The sequence below is a fragment of the Chenopodium album genome, chromosome 18 (genome assembly GCF_948465745.1).
Source record: "Chenopodium album chromosome 18, dcCheAlbu1.1, whole genome shotgun sequence".
Taxonomy (NCBI): Eukaryota; Viridiplantae; Streptophyta; class Magnoliopsida; order Caryophyllales; family Amaranthaceae; genus Chenopodium; species Chenopodium album.
Genome location: NC_137851.1, coordinates 17,097,567 through 17,117,219, shown reverse-complemented (window position 1 = coordinate 17,117,219; position 19,653 = coordinate 17,097,567). Strand labels below are relative to the sequence as shown.

The 19,653-nt window shown below is 36.1% G+C and overlaps 1 protein-coding gene and 1 pseudogene across 3 annotated transcripts; both read left to right on the top strand.

The window, feature by feature from the left end:
- Positions 1 to 521: 521 nt before the first annotated feature.
- Positions 522 to 3,833, top strand: LOC145591587 (putative receptor-like protein kinase At5g59700 pseudogene; annotated as a pseudogene). Its single transcript, XR_014102325.1, has 2 exons — positions 522 to 733; positions 914 to 3,833. The product of XR_014102325.1 is annotated as a putative receptor-like protein kinase At5g59700 pseudogene (transcript).
- A 7,356-nt stretch (positions 3,834 to 11,189) lies between these two features.
- On the top strand, positions 11,190 to 19,099 carry LOC145591586 (protein RDM16-like). Of its 2 annotated transcripts, none has more exons than XM_081648094.1 (7): positions 11,190 to 11,344; positions 11,556 to 11,914; positions 12,859 to 13,140; positions 13,306 to 13,650; positions 13,735 to 13,929; positions 14,012 to 14,172; positions 17,647 to 19,099. In XM_081648094.1, the coding sequence occupies exons 2-7, from the start codon at positions 11,579 to 11,581 to the stop codon at positions 18,533 to 18,535; spliced, it is 2,208 nt and encodes a 735-aa protein (XP_081504220.1). In that variant the 5' UTR covers positions 11,190 to 11,344; positions 11,556 to 11,578; the 3' UTR covers positions 18,536 to 19,099. The 2 variants fall into 2 exon arrangements, with proteins under 2 accessions (XP_081504220.1, XP_081504221.1); XM_081648095.1 differs by lacking the exon at positions 11,190 to 11,344 and having other exon boundaries at positions 11,673 to 11,914; positions 12,859 to 12,939; positions 13,017 to 13,140.
- Positions 19,100 to 19,653: the final 554 nt, after the last annotated feature.

The following is a 19,653-nucleotide window of genomic DNA, read 5'->3' as shown; positions in this document are numbered from 1 at the left end:
ATATATATATATATATATATATATATATATATATATATATATATATATATATATATGTATGTATATAAGTGCTAAAATTTGTTATATATTTAAATAAAATTCATGATATCAAAAGATTATATTTAATTAATTTAAAGTGGGAAATCTCATTAACTAGTTTTGCTTACGTGTCATTTGAATTATTTAATTCTAAAAAAAAAATTAATAATCTCGTATTTAATTGGATACCACTAAAATTTATTATTTTACATGACGCGTTGAAAAAATTAAATGCTACATGGCCTTAAAAACTCGATAAAAACTTTGAAAACTCGTGGAAGTTGATTGGACTCGACTCCACTCGAGTTGAGCAACCTTGACAAACCACATACATCGTACGTAGAAGAAATAAACAATGGATACAAGATTACAGCCACATGTGATACTACTGTGGGGACCGTGCAAGCTCAACAACAGCCAGTGCGTTGCAGCAGTCATCTCAGCAATCCAGTACAAAATTGTACAACTAATATCATATCCTCCCACAATATTCACCCTTCCCGACACTACTGCTTTTGTTGTCCCAACTACGCGTTTTCCGCACCTGAAAGCGCCGCCCATTTTTAAAATTTCCCCAAAAAACAACAAATTATGCTGTCTTTTGGAAACCCCTTGGAAAATTCCTACTTGTTCTTCTTCCTCCATCACCGCTACTCATTTTCTCCTCCATTATCCTTTTAATGGGGCCTCAAAGGTTAGCTAACCAATTCACTTAATCTGTCAGTCTTTTTCATTACTGTTATGATTCGTTCTTTATTTAATTTTAATTGACTTTATCCCATCAATTTGAACTGCTCTTCTGTCGCTTTCATTGTACAATTTTGATAGTATATGTTTGAAGTTTGATGGTATTTTTAACATATACTTACTCCAGATTGAAATTTAAATAAATTTGAGGATTACCCAGATCGGATTTTGCTTGGTTTTGGGGTTAAATTGATTGGTTTGTGAACTGGGTTTTTGTTGGTTTGCTGATTGGAGGTTGAAATTTGAAGAAATCTGAAAAGTTCAAACTTTGGTTGAATTTTGTTGGTTTGAGCTGATTTTGGGGTTAATTAGTTGGTTTTGTGAACTGGGTATTTGTTGATTTGATGTTTTGAGGTTGGTTGCTCTGATAATCATGTATTTTGCGAAGTTCAAGTTTCGCGTTTGGGTATTGTTTGCTATGTGTTTGATAAAATGCTCCTTAGAGTTTGACCCAGCTGATAATTATCTCATAAATTGTGGATCATCCACTGATGCTCCAGTGGGTGATCGAGTCTTCTTGGGTGATTCAAATGTGAATTCTAGTGTTGTTCTTTCAACCTCTCAAAAAATTTGGGCTAATACAAGCTCAAATTCAATCCCAGCTTCAGATTCTTCAGATCTGTATAAAACTGCTCAAATCTTTACCGGAAACTCCAACTATACTTTCTCTGTTTCGAAACATGGTCGTCACTGGATTCGCCTTCATTTCTTCCCATTCGCATCCCAGAATTATAATCTGAGCCTTGCTAGATTCTCAGTTTCAGCTCAGAATTTCACCCTTTTGAGGAATTTTCAACCAGATGAGGCTACTCCTGTCATCAAGGAGTATTCTTTGAACATAACATCAGATAAGCTTATTCTTCTTATCACCCCATCATCTGGATCCTTTGCATTCTTAAATGCCCTGGAACTAGTTTCTGTTCCTGATGAGCTTATCCCTCATAGTGTCAGAACTGTCGATTCTCCTGGCTCGAGTGAAAACCTCTTGCAGCAAGCTTTGCAGACTGTCTTTAGGGTGAATATGGGGAATACCGCAGTTAGCCCTCAAAATGATACCCTATCGCGGCATTGGGTCCCTGATGGAACCTTCTTAAGAACCCATAATCTTGTCCAGTTCTTGTCCAAGGCACAGGCTATTAATTACACTGGAAGTGGGTCAACCCCTGAAATTGCTCCTCCTTTAGTCTATAGAACTGCCAGTAAGTTGAACTCTGAACTTGATCCTACTTTGAATTTGAATATTACTTGGAATTTCAATGTTGATCCGGGTTTCAGATATCTAGTTCGGTTTCATTTCTGTGATATAGTTAGCAAAACACTGGGTCAGATGATGTTTAACGTTTATATCAACTCCTGGTATGCCGATAAACATCTTGAACTTGATAAATTGGGTTCTCCTTATCATCTAGATGTTGCTGTGGGAGATAGTCATGATAGTGCTCTCACTGTGAGTGTTGGGACTATTAATGATGGTAGTTCTTACCCCAATGCCATGCTTAATGGGCTTGAAATCATGAAAATAAGTAACTCTAAGGGTTTTCTTGATGTTGATGCTGCATCTTTGAAGTCGAGTGCTAAGGTCAAAACTGGTCTGATAGTGGGTTTAGCCGTTGGGGTTGTGTGTATCATTATGATTCTGGGTTTAGCTTTCTTCCTGGTCAGGAGGAGAAAGAGGACATATTCCAATGCAAACGGAAACAAAATTGAGGGAGCCTCTGAATATGGTTATCGTTTCTCTTTTGCTGCCATTAAAAAAGCCACTGACAACTTTAATGAAAGCTTGGTCATTGGAGTTGGAGGTTTTGGGAAGGTGTTCAAAGGGGTGCTAGATGATAATAGAGAGGTTGCTATAAAGAGGGGAAATCCCGATTCTCAACAGGGCATTAATGAATTTCGGACTGAAATTGAAATGCTATCGCACTTCCGTCATCGCCATTTAGTGGCTCTCATTGGGTACTGTGATGAGCAGAACGAGATGATATTGTTGTACGAGTACATGGAAAATGGGACACTTAAGAGCCACTTGTATGGCTCTGATAATCCTATCTTGAGCTGGAAACAAAGACTTGAGATATGCATTGGTTCAGCCAGAGGTCTTTATTATCTTCATACAGGTTCTGCAAAGCCCATCATCCATCGTGATGTCAAGTCAGCAAATATACTGCTAGATGAGAACCTGATGGCTAAAGTTGCAGATTTTGGTCTATCAAAAGCTGGTCCTGATCTTGATCACACGCACGTTAGCACTGCTGTGAAAGGAAGCTTTGGTTACCTAGATCCGGAGTATCTCATAAGACAACAGCTGACTGAAAAATCAGATGTTTACTCCTTTGGTGTTGTCCTGTATGAGGTTCTCTGTGGTAGGCCAGTAATTGACCCAAGCCTTCCTCGTGAGATGGTTAATTTGGTGGAATGGGCAACCAAGTCACAGAAGAAAGGGGAGTTGGAAAAAATTATTGATCCAAATCTTGCAGGTCAAATAAAACCAGAGTCTCTAAGAAAGTTCCTAGAGACAGCTGAAAAGTGTTTGGCTGAATGTGGTCTTGATCGCCCTACAATGGGAGAAGTGCTCTGGAATTTGGAAAATGCGCTGCAGCTACAGGAAGACGAAGCCTCTTCACAAGGAAGTGACGATGTCTCTTTGCAAGTTGATGATGAACAACCACTACAAAGTCTTCCTTCCACTAGACAATATAGCATGGGAAGTGCAGCAGATATTGTCGATATTTCGATGAATACAGTTTTCTCACAAATGAGAAATGGTACTATGAGGTGATAGCTATGTTATTGCATCCACTATTAGTGTACGTGGTGACTATCCACTCCGGCATACTTTGAAATTGCACAAATGAAGACGGTTAATTTGTTGTACAGAGGATTTGTTTTGGTTAAATTCATTCTTTTATGCTCTTTTCTGTATGAGCCAAAATTTAAGAGCTGTTGCAGGTAAATTCTGCACAAATCATTATTTATTTGCCATATGGAGGTTAAATCTGATTACAAACTGTTCGACTTATCTTAATTATACACATTACACACTGGTGACATATTCTCTCTCTAATGCTTCTTGTTCTTGCTGATGCCCACTTCTGTATAAACTCCATATGTACTTTATTTTGCAGTTCCAGTCTTCTTATATCCCATTCACCATGGACGTTTCTAAACATGCCTGCTCTCGTATCAATCTATTTACCGATATTCTATATATATATATATATATATTATACTAAAATAGAGTACACGTGTTTGCCACGTCTCATAGTTAAGCATCTCCAATAGTGATAGTTTCGATCTTTTAGATTTTCAAATACATAAACAAAGAGTAAATAGATACTACGTAACATGTTCAGTAAGAGATCCAATACATCTCGTAGCTAAGCATCACCAAATCACCAATAGTGATAACCATCTTTGCAATATTTCACTTTGCTGTTTTTCTTTTTTGACAGTGAATACAAAGAAAATAAACAAACTTAAAAAGACCAACAAAGAAACTCCTGAGCACGAGCCTTCTCACCAACCAATGTGTTGGGGAAACCCACGACCTAGGAACCTGTTAAGATAGTTAGAAGAGATATTTGTTACTCATCCCTATACCTGTCAATGTTAAGCATTCTTGCAAATCGAAACTAAATATCACAACAAATCCAAATAGAATAATTCCAGTTTTACAACCAGGATCAATATTACAAAGTTACAACAAATAGAAGTGAAAAAGGAAAAATCGTGGCTGATCATATCATTTTAGTCGAGAAATAGCTAATTTACCACACTTACTGACTTACATGATAAGAATCTCATTTTCTCTTCCCATGAATTAGAACATGGTAGTAATAGCTAATAGTATGTCTTTTGGTCTTTCAATTAATTTGCCCTATTTCACGAATCTAAAATTCAGGGCAATCCTAAATTTGAAAAGTGATCATCTACAGTTCCAAGTACCCATGTTTAGAATTCTTTGTTCCTCAAAATATTACAAAAAGAATCACTTTATTGAATAACATTAATTACAGTACCATTTTACTCTTTCTAATGAATTTTTATTTTTTATTTAATATTTAGTGGCTATTTTTAAAAACTTCTAAAAACGGTGTGAATTAATAATAACCATTACCCGATGGAACTAAATCGAAAAAACCGCTAGTAGAATAAACAAGTTAGAAAGGTTTATACTTCATCCGTTTCTTTATAGTTGCAACACTTTCCTAAAATAGAAATGTCAGAATAGTTGTAGCACACTATAATTGGAAATTATTTTATATCAAAAGTTGTACTATTACCCTTATTATAATCTCATGGTGCACTAAATTATACTCTTAACAATATCTCTCCTCCATTTTAAATATTTTAATCACATGCGACCCACTTTTCTTAAATACCGTGAAAAAGGATGTGTTGCAAGTATTAAGAAATGGAGAAAGTATATTGTATGATTGAGGGTTGATTAGTTTGATTATCTCATATGAATTGAATATTTTTTTTCTGATCGGATTTGATTGCTTAATTTAACTAAAATTTGACCTTATATCTACGCGAAGTCATTTTAAAAAAATTATGAAATATGGTCTTATTAGATTTGTATTAATGTGTATATTCCAAAAATGTAATTTTATACTCCCTCCGTCCCTATCTGATAGTCACTTTTGGGCAATTTCCACGGGAATTAATAAACATGAATAAGAAGTAGCAAAAGTATATTGAAAAAGTAAATTTACATTGGGTATGAAAAATAGTAGAGAGAGAAAGTAAATAAAGTACATGGAAAAGTAAAATTTACATGGGAAAGTTAAATTTACACAAATATTTTTGTAAATTGGAGAGAATTTTGGTAAAAAAAATTAATATTAATGGTACTTGAAAAAAACAAATGTGACTAACATTTTGGGGCACCAAAAATAAAATAAGTGACTATCAAATAGGGACGGAGGGAATGTTTTCTAATCACGGAACTAGAAAAATAAACTTTTTCCTTAAGGTAAGGAGAAAGACCCTGAGCAGACCTCAACCCTCACGGTTTAAAGTGACGAGGAAGGTTAAGGGATCCTCATTTTCAAGTGTCACTAGTGGGGATTGAACCCTTGACCTTAAAGTTGGAAGTTGCAATCTTTCACACTAAACCAAACTTAAATTGTTATTTTGTACAAGGTAAACCAAGCTTAAAGAACAACAAGTAAATAAAAGGTTACCAAAATAAATGAGGTTGTCCTCGTTAATTAGCCTAATATACATGTCAGGTCGCAAAATAAGTAATTTTTTGCAACTTATTTATTAAAAAAAAGTAAAATAAAATAAAACAAATAAAATAATCAAATTTACTCACAAGTCACAACCACCACCACCCGAAATCCAACACAACCACCACCATATATCTTCCCACCGATCAAATCCCACAAAAGCTTTCCTCTTCATCTCATCACCATCTTCCTTTTCTTGTTCTTACTTTCTCGACAACAATGGCTCCAACGCCACTTAGTAGGGGTAACAAAAAGACACCCTATTGTAGGAGTTTATAGGTACTATTACGCGGAAAAACATGAATCATATTCATAAAGAACCCAATCCCAAGATTGCATGCATAACACACAAGACACATAATCATACCTTTGAAACGTGAAATCCACGAAGCTAATCAATTGGCAAATCAAGGAGAGAATAGAGCCCCAAGAGTTGCTGCTCTACTTAGTCCACGGGATTTGAACGAGCCGTCCACCAATACTAAATTGGTCGAGTGAAAAAGGAAAACTGCGATCACCACCTTTAATGGACAAAGCCGACCACCATGAACCACCACACTAGCACCGAGGAGGAGAGAGAGTGCCGAGAGAGAGAGAGAGAGAGAGTTTGAGAGGGGTTTGGTCTCGTGTTTGCTAATTAGGGTTTGATCAAACTGATCACTGAATTGTTCTGTTCAAACCCTAGGCACCTAGTCTATATATAATCCCTATTATAATTAGACTAGGTTACGAAGCCCAATCTCCTCCATACTACTCCATATGGCCGACCATACTAGGGGATGAGGCCCATCATGGGCCTCGTCCTCTCATGCTCGATCTAGGCCCTTTGTGTGACCTTATAGGTTCCGTCAAATTGGGTTTTTGCCTATTTTACTAGTCTAAAGATTGTTAGTACCTCTAGCTATGATATAACGACGACCCAAATGTACGAACTTAATTATCTCCATAATTTGATCCATTTATATATCTATTAATTGCACATGACAAAAAGTCGAAAACATAAATCCTTCACCTATTAGCAAAAGTGTAAATTTAGAGCCATATGAAGTTTACTACCCCCTTAGGGAAAACATCTTCTTCACGCGCGACATCTTAATCATCTCAACAACAATGGTGTTGCTCTTGTAAATGAAGGAGAAATTTCGAACAATCATAGGTGTGATGTGAGAATTGAGAAGAGAAGAAGACAAGAATTCGAATACATAAATGTCCCCAGTTTCATTAGTGAAACTACCAATATACCCCTTTATGTATCAACAATATATATCAGGCTGGTTAACTTTGTACTCCATCCGTTTCGTAATAATCGCAACACTTTGACTTTTGCACTACTCATATGCTTATTTTGACTATACATTTTACAAAAACATAAAAAAAAATACTTATACTATGTTGCCATGTAAAATATTTTTGGATTAGTTTTTAAATGGTAATGCATTGTGTATCGGTCAAAATGTTACAATTATTATGAAGCGGAGGAAGTATTTCCTCAAAATAAATTCTTAACAGATAACCGAACCCGATTTTGGTCACCTCTGTTTAGGCAATTAAAAAAAATGAAACTTTAGGTACTAAACGCATGCTTAAGGTCTATACTTCATATATTTTCTGAAGAAGCCCAAGTTATTGCATTATCTCCTCTCACGACTTTATGCATTTATTTTCTCATTTGGATTTAAAAAATATATATAAAAAAAAACTATTTTACCTTTATTATTTATTAGGGCAGCCAACGCGCGCGTTGCGCGCGGAATGACTAGCCTTTGCAACTTAATTTTACTTGTCTTGTATTTGCGCTTCACATGGAGGAATAAAAGACCGGTAAAGGTATATATTTCTATTGCTTAGGCATTGTTTGTTTGTAGTTGTAGGGAATATTTCAAGCATTACCCCAAACTTGAACCCCACTGTGATCATACACTTAAGCATGGTGGCGTACAAAGGGAAGGAAGCTAGAGCAAAAGAGTTGCCAACAAGTTTTAGGAACTTGTAGACCGTTCACAGGATGAAGGTTACACCCCTTAACGATCCAGGAGATCGTTAACTCCAATAGGTCTGGAACCATGACTGGAAGTTCGGGGATGAAGGTACAAATCCAACCTAAAAGAGATTGAACCTGCCCTAATAATAGGCCTCTACTTTATTCTTCTCGTATTCATGTGCGTTTTCTAACTAACATGCAATCAATAAGTTTACCCTAAACCTGTTTATCTATGTTGGTTGAATTTAATACACAAATAAAAACTATTATTGGCGATCACTTGAATTATAATTATATTATCCCTAAACAAGATTATTAATTATCTTATTAAGCGTGATTACAAGTACAAATTCCCTTATGCATAAAAGGTGTGATCAAGTAATAACAATAATAATATATCAAGCAACATAATAATAATAATCATAATAACGCTAAAGCATAATAATAGCAAGATCCTAGGCATGATACTAACAAGATTAATAACAAACCCTAACATGTCACTAAGCATTAAAGATCAAAGCTTTAGCCCTAGCATGATACTAACATGATATCGATATGATATTAGAAAGCATAGGAAGCACCCTAAACATAATACTAGAAAGCAATAATAACATCCTAACATGATACTAGGAATTAATAAATAATAAACATGCTTTCTACAAGAATAGAGCAATAAGACTACATACTTTGATGCATCGTACCTCTTTCTAATAACAAAATACACGTGTTAGTAACTTCAAGGAAAATCAAACAATTAAATTAAATAATTGAAATAGAGATTGGGGACCAAACCCTCAGAAATTATAACCTTTCACGTCTAGGGCGAAGGCAACTTTGAACTTGGCTAGGTGTGTCTAGTACTTGTGAATGCGGAATTTTGTTTGTGAAAAGTTGGTTTAGAAAGAGAGAGAAAGTATCAAGAAATTCTTAATGAGAGTTGGTTGTAGATTGTAGATTGTAGATGATTGAAAACGGAGGACTAAGGACCCTATTTATAATGAAAACAGTCCGGAATATGATAAAAAAGGAATCGGAGTTCGAAAAGGCATAAAACATGACGCTGTCGCCGCAATAGCCCCTGTCGCCAAGCGACAGCCTGTGGTGCGGTGCCGCAGGCAGTTTTTCCACACGTTTTCATATTTTGATAAAATTAAGCGTACGAAGGGTAAAACTATGATTTTATTTAAAATAAAACTCATAAAACTCAATTATCAATGCTAATCACATTAAGATTCAAAAGAACCTTCTAGAAGATTTTAGAAGACTATAATCAATCCTAATTGCATTAGGTATCATAAATCATAATGGGCCCCCCTCTAGATCATTGGGCCGCATATAAAGGTCAAACCGGGCCCAGTTTAGTATTTTGGCCATAACTTCCTCATTATTTATCGGAATTGGGCTTATAATATATCGTTGGAAAGCTCTTTTCGAGCCCAATCCAACTACACTATTATTGGACCCTTGCCATGGACCAAACTAAACTGGATTGGCTATTTTCATAAAATAGGTTTTCGAAAACAGAGAGAAAGAAGAGAAATAAAAACTAACCTTAACACCAGACTTTCCACACTTTCACTTCATTCGATTATGATTTAACGTGAAAAGTATTCATCACCGGGTTTGGTTTTGGAAAGACACATTTGGGTGTCTATAGTAGTCGTGCTAAGTTGAACGTTACGTGTGAAATATCTCGTATATTGAAAAAAATCTTTATTTTTATTATTTGTATATGGTGATTCTTTTAATTGGAATACTATGTAGAGTTACATTAGAATATAATTCTTAGGTTTTTCAATGATAATGCAGAAAAGGAACAAATGTTAGAATTGTTGTTTGTTTATTTTCGCAGTTTTGATATTAGCATTACTTAATTGTGGTGGTACAATATGAAATAGAGAAAGAATCATCAATGATGAAACTGAAACGACCAATTTCTAATCCACCACAGAGGCTAACAATATTAATCAATGAGTTCATTTCATCCATCACAGAGGCTAACAATATTAATCAATGAGTTCATTTCTAATTTAAAAGTACAATCCTTCTAGATGAAACCGAAACAACCAATTCCTTCACACACTTATGCCCAACCGTACATGATATGTATATATATTATACTAAAGCAGCCTATATCCACCTATCAAGTCCAGTCTAACCAATGAGTTCTTAGACTTAAGAAGTCCTGTATAGTGTATAGTGACTAAATTCAAGTCCAGACTAAATTATGAAATTAATCTTATCTTACACTGATGAATTGCTCATATGCTAAAATAATGATCTTTGATAGAATTCCAGTGTGATCCTATCATTACAGGTTATGAAGTTCAAAATCCATAGTAGAATGTTCTTAACTTAATGATAATCCTATTTTAAATCTATGGACTTTGCTCCCAGAAAATCCGGCCGCCCTCTTCCACCGCCTCCCCCTCTCCCTTCTCGAGGCCCCCTTCCTCAGCGTTCCCGTTTCCAAACCATCGACCGCGAAAAGGTCCTCATTATTTATTCCTTTTCCGCTATATATTGGTATTGTCAACTTTTTTTTGGCCACAATTTGATTTGGAAATTTTGAGAAGGTGGTGAACAAAGGTGTGGAATTTAGTACTTGGAAATGACAAAGATAGTGTGGAGAGAGAAAGTTAAAAGCTTGAGAATAATTTGAAGTTGGACTGTTGGATTACAAAATTACAAATAGGGGTACAAAGGTAAAACACATTTTGAAGAGTTAATAGGGGTATAAAGGTAAAATAACATTTTAAAGGGTATAAAAGTCCGTGCACTATTTATAAGAATAACTTTCTACTTCCTCCGTTCTTTTTTACTTGACCCGCTTTGACTTTTACACTATTCACCACCTCTCCTTTGACCGTGTTTTGTGAATAATATGTAAGGAAAAACATATTTATGTGGATCATTTTGAATTCGTCTCAATAAGAACTATCATAATATATAACTTTTATATTTTTTAATTATGGAGAATTAAAGTTATTAACCGTTAAAGTTTTGCATTGGCAAGCGTGATAAAAGAAACAGGTCAAGTAAAAAAGAACAGAGGAAGTACTTTTTATAAGTTTAGTTTTATTTTATATTATATATATATATTATAAGTTATATATTATTATTAGGGATTAGGGATAGGGATTAGGGAAAAAATAAAAGAATTGTTTTTTGGATTTTCTCATATTTATTTATCAAAAGAAAAATTTGGATTTTCTCATATTTCTCCTTTTCCACCTCTAGGGATTTTTCACACTCGAGCGCATCGCTGCACCCCTTGCCCTCTCTATCTCCTCCATTGAAGCAGTTTGTGAGCTTTCTCTCTTCCATTGAAGCAATCACTGAGGTTAGATTTTTTTTTTTTTGTTTTTTTTAATCATCGATTATCAATTTCACAATCTAGTGTTAATCTGTAACAGAATTGTCAATATCCTCAATTTAGGGTTCTTCTTAAGAGGATTATTGACCTACTGGTTGTTATTATTCGAAGAATTTGATGTAGTTTTTGTACCCTACTTTGTTAATTGAATCAATTTTGGTTGTTAATGGTGTTGCAGGCTTTGGTTTATACAACCCTTCAATGTCAGAACGAAGCCATGAGAAGGGTCGATCTTCGAGGAGAGAGAAAAGAAGATTTGAGGATGATGAAAGTAATGGTAGGGTTAAGGAAGAACTTAAGGTGATGAAAGACGAAGAAGGCGGCGATTATAGTAATAGTGATAGGAAGAGGGCTAGGAGAAGATTTGAGGATGATGAAAGTAATGGTAGGGTTAAGGTGAAGAAAGACGAAGAAGAAGGTGGTGGTCGCGATGTCGGTGATTATAGTAATAGTGATAGGAAGAAGAGGGCTAGGAGGAGATTTGAGGATGGTGAATCTGTTGCTGAGCCTAGTAACAGGAGTGGTTCCCGTCCGAATGTAAGATCATTTCCATTAAATATGATTTATGTTTGTTATTGAAGGTTCATTGCTTTTGAATGTATGTTGTTAATTGTCTTTGAATTAGAATGTAGTATGACTGAGTAGTGTTGGTGATCTTAGTGTAATGGGTTGCATGTTTTCTTGTATGGAGTGTTCGATTATATGGATGCGTTAGGTTATGATTATCGGTGTTTGGTTGGGTGTTGGAGGTAATGCATTGTAGGAAATTGTAATTGAACATCTTGTTAAGTGTTAAAAATTGTAGAGAGATTGCAAGATTTAGGATTTATGTTGTATGGCAACTTCGCCTGGAGCGACTTAATATGTCTGGATTCTCCACTTGCTGTGTATATTTTTGTCTACGAACCATTAAGTTTTATTGCTTTAGTTGTTTGTTCATGTATTTTCTATAAAACAGGCATGGTGTCCCAAACTCTACTTTCACTAGTGTAATGACCCTGCTCTGTAATTTTTTGATAATTTTACTCAATGAAGCTTTGTGCTGTTGAAGAATGAATATAAACTCTTTTTTTTTTTTTGTTGTTGTTGTTGTTGTTGCTGCTGTGGGATGGAGAATGAGGGGGAAGAGGGGGGGTGGGGGGGGGGGGGGGGGGTTGCAAAATTAAGTGCTTTCTCCCTTTCTGAAGCAGCAACTTAATAGTGTAAGTTTCAAATATTTTGTTGTGTCTTATTTGGATTTTGCTACCTAGGTCATTGCTTTATCACTGGCTGTTTACTGGTAGTTTCTATGATATGAATTTATGCATCTTTATTACTTTTGATCTGTCGAAGTGATTTATTTGGGAATCAATGTCAAGACAAGTTTTCCTTTGTTGGACACAGTGTCTAATAACCTAGATTTTTTGGGGCGATGGTTGAAAATTTTACTCAAAGCATCACGAACTTTTTGATGCTGATTATCATTCTTTTTTCTCTTGCAGGATGGGGATGAGGAATCACTCAATGTGTCATCAAGATTTGCATCCGAATCTTTCTCTGCTAATAACCATACTGCCACCAAGGTATCTTCAATTTCTACCACCAATGAAAATAAGGGAGTTAATATTACCGGATCTCATGAGGTTACTGGAAAATCTAGTACAGATGGGACACCTTCAACTGCTGGCAAGAGTGGCAATATTTCCCTTGATGTTTTAGCAAAAGCTAAGAAAGCTTTACAGATGCAGAAGCAAATCGCTGAAAGAATGAAGAAGATTCCTTTGGTGCGTTCCTTTTATTTTCTCTGATTTCACATATGCCACATCTTTTGTGTTCAATTGCTACCGTTATGAAATGAAATTCTTTCACAATATTTTCTGCTAATTGCCGCATAATGTTGTAATGGGTCTATTCTAACTTCTTATCCGTTTGTTTGTTTGGGGTGACAGTCAAATAAAGAAGAAAATAAATCCTCTAATGCTGCTGGAATTCAGCAGACACCACCTGTCGTTCCTCCAGCTTCTTCTTCTGCTAAAACAGTTGGCATGATAGACCCTGCCAAGTATGAAGCTGTGAAGCGTGCTCAGGAACTTGCTGCCAAGATGGGCTTCCACCAGGATACAGAATTTGCTCCTTTGATTAATTTGTTTCCTGGGCAGTTGCCACCTGATGCTGCGGCACTTCAAAAACCTGCAAAGGCTCCCGTTCTTCGATTGGATGCTTTTGGTAGGGAAATTGATGAGCATGGAAATGTTGTCAACATATCTAAACCAAGCAGTCTTAGTACTCTTAAGGTTGGTCTATGACTTGTTTATCATTCATAGCATGTGTGCAAATCTGTCTGTTTTTGACTTAATGTCTTGCGTCAATTTTTTCAGGTGAACATTAACAAGCAGAAAAAAGATGCATTCCAGATTCACAAGCCAGAATTGGAAGTTGATCCAGAGAAGAATCCTCATTTCGACCCAAGGATGGGTATTGACAAAACCAAACTTCTCAGGCCCAAGAGAATGAGTTTCCAGTTTGTTGAGGAAGGTAAATGGTCTAAAGATGCTGAAATTATCAAACTGAAGGTATGTACCTCTTTCTAGGAATATTTTGTACTGTATTCTGGTTTCTTGTGCACTTATACATGGATATGGTTCTGCTATGTAGAGTCAATTTGGAGAAGCCCAAGCCAAGGAGCATAAGGCTAAACAGGCACAGCTGGCTAAGGCAAAGGCAGAGCCGAACATTAATCCAAATTTGATTGAAGTTTCAGAAAGAGTTATCACAAAAGAGAAGCCAAAGGAGTCAATTCCAGAAGTTGAATGGTGGTGAGTATTATAGTTGTATTTCAAGATAAGCTGAATACATCTTTTGAAAAATTTAAATTTCTTCATACTCAAGCAATGTTCTACATGGATTTTTCTAGGTTGCGGTTTAATCATTGTTAGAGTTAGCCTACCTTATCTTATAAATAAAAGCTTTTTTTTTCGTTGCATGCTACTATGCACCTGTTGTTCACACACTTAACTGTGTACCGTGTGCTGCTTCTTGACAATCTTGGTGGCCATTAGGTCATTATCAGTTTCATCTCATGTTCCAATTTTCCACCTTCATTGGGTTGTTCCTTCTTTCTCCTCGGTGGTGGTAGTTTGGGGGGGGGGGGGGTTAAGGAAGGTAGTGTAGCTACATGATGTGCCGGTACATATTTAAGATTTCGACATCTCAAGGTTATCAATTTTCGAAAAGGAGATTCTGTCTTAAATATGGACATGGGTGCAGGGATATGGCATAAATGGAAATTATTCCTGTTTTTTAAAGACTTTTTGCATGAACTTTAACCTAGAGAGCTCAAATACATTTGCAAACAATGCTTGTTTGAAGCCTATTTGTGAGCACATGATGCACATGTTCTTTTTCTCCCTTTAATATGTACATTTTTTTTTTTCCTGTATATGTGGTTCAAGATGATTATATTGTCTGAGTGGGCATTGAAGTATCGGGTAAGGATTTCGTACCCTTGTCAGAATGTCAAGAGTGGTGGACACTAATATGGAAGACTATATGAAGAGTTGAAGTTACATAGGCTATAAGAATAGCTGAACATTGTTAATGTTGAGATAGAGTAGTTTTTATGGTGGACACTAATATGGAAGACTATATGAAGAGTTGAAGTTACATAGGCTATAAGAATAACTGAACATTGTTGATGTTGGAATAGAGTAGTTTTTATGGTGTCAACTCGGCAGTTTTTAATGTGCATGAGTTCAGTTGTTTTTTTTAAAAAATCCGTGTTACATTTGCTTTGTTCTGTTGGTTTGGGAGGCTGATGGCCTGATGGGGAATATGAATGAAATAAAGAGAGGGACCTAAAGGAAAGGATTGAGAAACCCTCAAATTGCATACTGTGATTTGTTGAATGAAATAAATATATTAAATTCTTATTGCTTGATTTGCGGAGGCAAAGGAATTAAACTTCTCTTCCTCACTCATTATTCATTAGTCACTCTATTGTTCCCTACTCTTAAGTGTTCTTATTACCACCTTTATTATACCAGCTCAATTGTGTGCTTTTGCAGCTACCATCATGCTGTTGCTTCCTTCCAGTTGCTATTTGTGACTATTGCCACTGAAGAACTTTGTGTTCATTGGATTTGATTTAAAAAAGAAAGTTCAACCTGTGAGCACATTGAAATACAAGCGGGATCTGATTTTGAAAGGGGGCTTATATTTATTGGCAGACAAGAGTGCATGGTGTTCAGTGATGGGTGTCTTAGATCACTATTAACATAAGTCTATCGACAATACAATCATGAAAGCAAAAAAAACTTAGTTTAGGAAGCTTGGATCTGTCATATCACTGCCCCTAAAGAGCTTTATTTTGGAATTACATTTTTTTTACCATAATAATATCTTCTAAGGTATTGCAAAGTAGCAAACTTTTGAAAAAAGACTTAGAAAGCATTGAAGATATTTAGGGGGTGTTTGATTCACACTATAGTATGTTTTGGAATCAAGAATGAAACAAGGTAGGAATTTGATTCTTAATACCTTGTGTTTGGTTGTTTTTAGGGAATGTATTTTTTCTTTTATATTTGATAACTTGAGTATGGTATTAGTCATATTGATACGATACCCTCCTTTCCCCTTGGGTTTCTAAACCCCATACCTTGTGTGTTTGAGGTTTGAGCTATGAGTCTAGAAGTTGAATTTTTTTTTTTTAACAAACATTAGGTACAGAATTTACCAATTTTAAACCATACCTCGTACCTAAAATCTATGAACCAAACGGCAAACAGTCCCTCAAAGGAGCTTGATCTATAACACTGTAGCCTGTAGCATTTGTGGGTTTATGAAGGAGATGGGTAGTTGTGTGGCAATTTTGGGTTGTTGGGCTGAGGTGGTGTGGAAAAATGGGGTAGGGATTTGGGTGGTGGGGTTGATCTTTGGGCTCGGGGTCAAGAAGGGGTATTGGTGTTTATGTTGATGGTGGCTGTGGTTTTTATTCAAGGAAATGGGATGACTGATGGTGGTAGTGGTATCTGGTGTTGGTGTTTGAACTGGATTGTTGGTAGCTTGTGGTGACTGATGGGGATAAAATATAAATAGAGCTAGTTGCTGACTGGATTTAGATGTTGGTGGTTTAGGTTGGGCCCTGGTGGATTTTAGAGGAGCTTGGGTAATTTAAGTCCCTTGTGGGGGCAATTAAGACTAAATGAGGAAAGAGTTTATTTTGAAATATCAGTCAAATACGAAGTACCACTTTATAGGCAAATTTAGTATTACCTCCATTCTTGAAACTTTCATTTCAAACACCCTTTAGTATTGTTGAAGTATGTGATTTATGTAAGTTGGTTAATTTCTAAAATGAACTAAAGATCCATTCCTACTCACCTGTCTGTTGGGAGATTACTTTAATTCACATGTCGACAGAAATTTTGATAAGTCCAATTATAATTTTCTTCAGATTGCATTTGCTTGTTCACATGTCGTTTTCTTCATTGCCAATGTTATTTTTTCCCTTATTGTCTTGGATTCAAGTCACTTCTAGAAGATAGAGGTTGTTGATGCCAACTTTTTGGTTGCTAAATGAGAGAAACGAAATTAGTTTTCTTCGCTAGCTGATGTGCTTTATATCACTGTATAATTGAATGCTGAATTGTACTTTCTTGATTAATTGACTTATCCATTCTGGTTGAACTCTTATTCTCCTTTTTTTTTTTTTTTTTTTTTTTTGCAAACCCTCTGATCTGTGGTCTGTAAATTTTCCTTGTAATGTGCTCTATTGTTGACCAAGGGAATGTCAATATGTCATCATCTATGTGCTGTGAAGTGTGAACCAGCTCCTCTGAATCTGATATGGTGCATTTGTTGTGGTTAGGTTTGAGCTAGTACGATATGCTTGCTGTATGTATTTGAACTCTGAGAGTGTCTCTTTTGCTTAATGATGAAATAGTGAGACTTACTCCCATGACAGCGAATTCTAATGTTTTGTACTTGCCCATTTCAAAGTAGTACTGTCAATTGCAACGGGACTTATTCTGCACTTCTTAGTTTTTTATTTCTGTTTTTCAGTCAGCAATTATGTCTGTTTTTCAGTCAGCAATTAAACATAGAGACCAAGTAATCAGTTTTCTGGCTGTTTTATAGTAAGGGCATGTTAGTGTCTTTCTTAGTTTCAGTAGAACTGAAAATTGAACTGTGCTGTTATTATTTTCATTTGATTTATCTTCGGTTTGGTTAACCATTGTTTGTGAACATATTTTGATCTTTAGTTGATTGCTAATTACCTGATATATGCTCAGGGATGTGCCTCTTCTGCGTTCTGGTGATATTGCTGATATTGCTGATATTGCTGATGGTAGCACCATTGAAGATATAGTAAAGATGGAGAAGATCACGATGTATGTGGAGCACCCCCGTCCTATTGAGCCTCCTGCAGAGCCAGCCCCTCCTCAACCTCAACCGCTGAAACTTACTAAGAAAGAACAGAAGAAACTCCGTACACAGCGTCGCTTGGCCAAGGAGAAGGAAAGGCAGGAGATGATTAGGCAAGGTTTAATTGAGCCCCCCAAACCTAAAGTTAAAATGAGTAACCTCATGAAGGTGTTGGGTTCTGAGGCAACTCAAGACCCCACAAAATTGGAGATGGAAATTCGAACTGCAGCAGCTGAGCGTGAGCAGGCCCATGTGGACAGGAACATTGCTCGCAAACTCACACCTGCTGAGCGGCGTGAAAAGAAAGAAAGGAAGCTGTTTGATGATCCAAATACCCTGGAAACTATCGTATCAGTTTATAAGATCAATGACCTTTCACACCCAAAAAATCGGTTTAAAGTTGACATTAATGCACAAGAGAATCGTTTAACTGGTTGCGCTGTCATTTCTGAGGGTTTTAGTGTTGTGGTCGTTGAAGGTGGAAGCAAATCCATTAAGAGGTATGGGAAGCTGATGCTTCGGCGGATAGATTGGGCTGCCAAGCTGGAAAATGAGGATGTGGAGGAAGATGATGATGAGGAAAAACCACCAAATAAATGTGTTCTCGTGTGGCAAGGAAGTGTGGCAAAACCTTGTTTTAATCGGTTCTTCATCCATGATTGCAGAACTGAGGCTGCTGCCCGCAAAGTATTTTTTGATGCTGGTGTTGGCCACTACTGGGAGTTGGCTGCAAACTTTGTGGATGACCAGATATGAAGTTCTCACTGTTTGTACCTGCTAGTCAAGCTACAGAAATATTTCTGCTTTCTACTGATAATGAATTTTTGGTATTGGTTGTGTAATTAAAATTGCTGACTTCTTAGGACATACTGTGGAATGGAAGGAAATACTACTATTAGATACATATAGTTGCACAACCTCGGCAATCTTTCTTTTCTTTCCGGGGCAGTAGTTTTTATTGGGCCTGTCTGTAGTGATTAAGGATGACTGCTTCAACGGTGATAGTATGAAAACAAACTAAACTCCTTTTGCATAAAGATATCAGCGTGACCTGATCAAAGTTAGCGCTTTGAGTACGAGAGATCAAGTCTTAAAGTAAAAAGTTGTCATTGGACCAAACTTCTACTGATATACAAGCCAGTGATCTTTGTTCCTAATCCTTTGGCCATATACTCAGCAGTAGCTTGTCCGACATCTCTGACAACAACTTGTATTTTCTTGAAAGTTACAGCTCCGAGATCTTTGATGTGCCTAGCTAAGATTGTTAGTCTTTGTTACATTATACTGTTTTGATCCTTTACCATTTGAGTTTGTAGTTTGTCTGTCTCTTGTTACTAGTATATTCTGATGAGTAACTTGTGATCTTTCTTGCCATACTGTCATTTCTTAAGACCGCGTTGTCGACATCTCGACTGAAAGGCATTGCTCCCTCTTCTTGAAAGGGATTGACCGGAGTACACGAGCACAGAACTCTCTTTCACCATCTTCGTACTCTACACATTTTGGTAAGTTTAATCATGCAAGTTTTACTTTTTGTTGATCCATGTGCACCTCTACACAAGTCAACAAAGTTGGGGGGCTTGTGGGGATATGTTTATACCTAAAGATTGAACTACCTTGTTATGCATGAGAGGTTCTACGTCACTTGAAAATCTTGCAAATATATGTTTACGTGATCCTGTTATGGGCGTAATATCTTAACTTTAAGTCTTTAATATTCTAAGATTGTAACTTAAATTATCAAGGATGATAATCCAAAAATAATCTAGCATTATTGGTTGATTAATTAGGTTCTGTTCATTTTACCTTATTTTTTTTTATTTTTGCTGAATAATTTTATTTATTTCTTTATTGATTCTCTATTATATTTCTTG

Excerpts from the sequence above, each read along its gene's own strand:
- LOC145591586 (XM_081648094.1), top strand. The coding sequence starts at position 11,579 with ATGTCAGAACGAAGCCATGAGAAGGGTCGATCTTCGAGGAGAGAGAAA. Across the intron at positions 11,915-12,858 it reads GGAGTGGTTCCCGTCCGAAT|GATGGGGATGAGGAATCACT; the intron begins GTAAGATCATTT and ends TTTCTCTTGCAG. Across the intron at positions 13,651-13,734 it reads GCAGTCTTAGTACTCTTAAG|GTGAACATTAACAAGCAGAA; the intron begins GTTGGTCTATGA and ends CAATTTTTTCAG.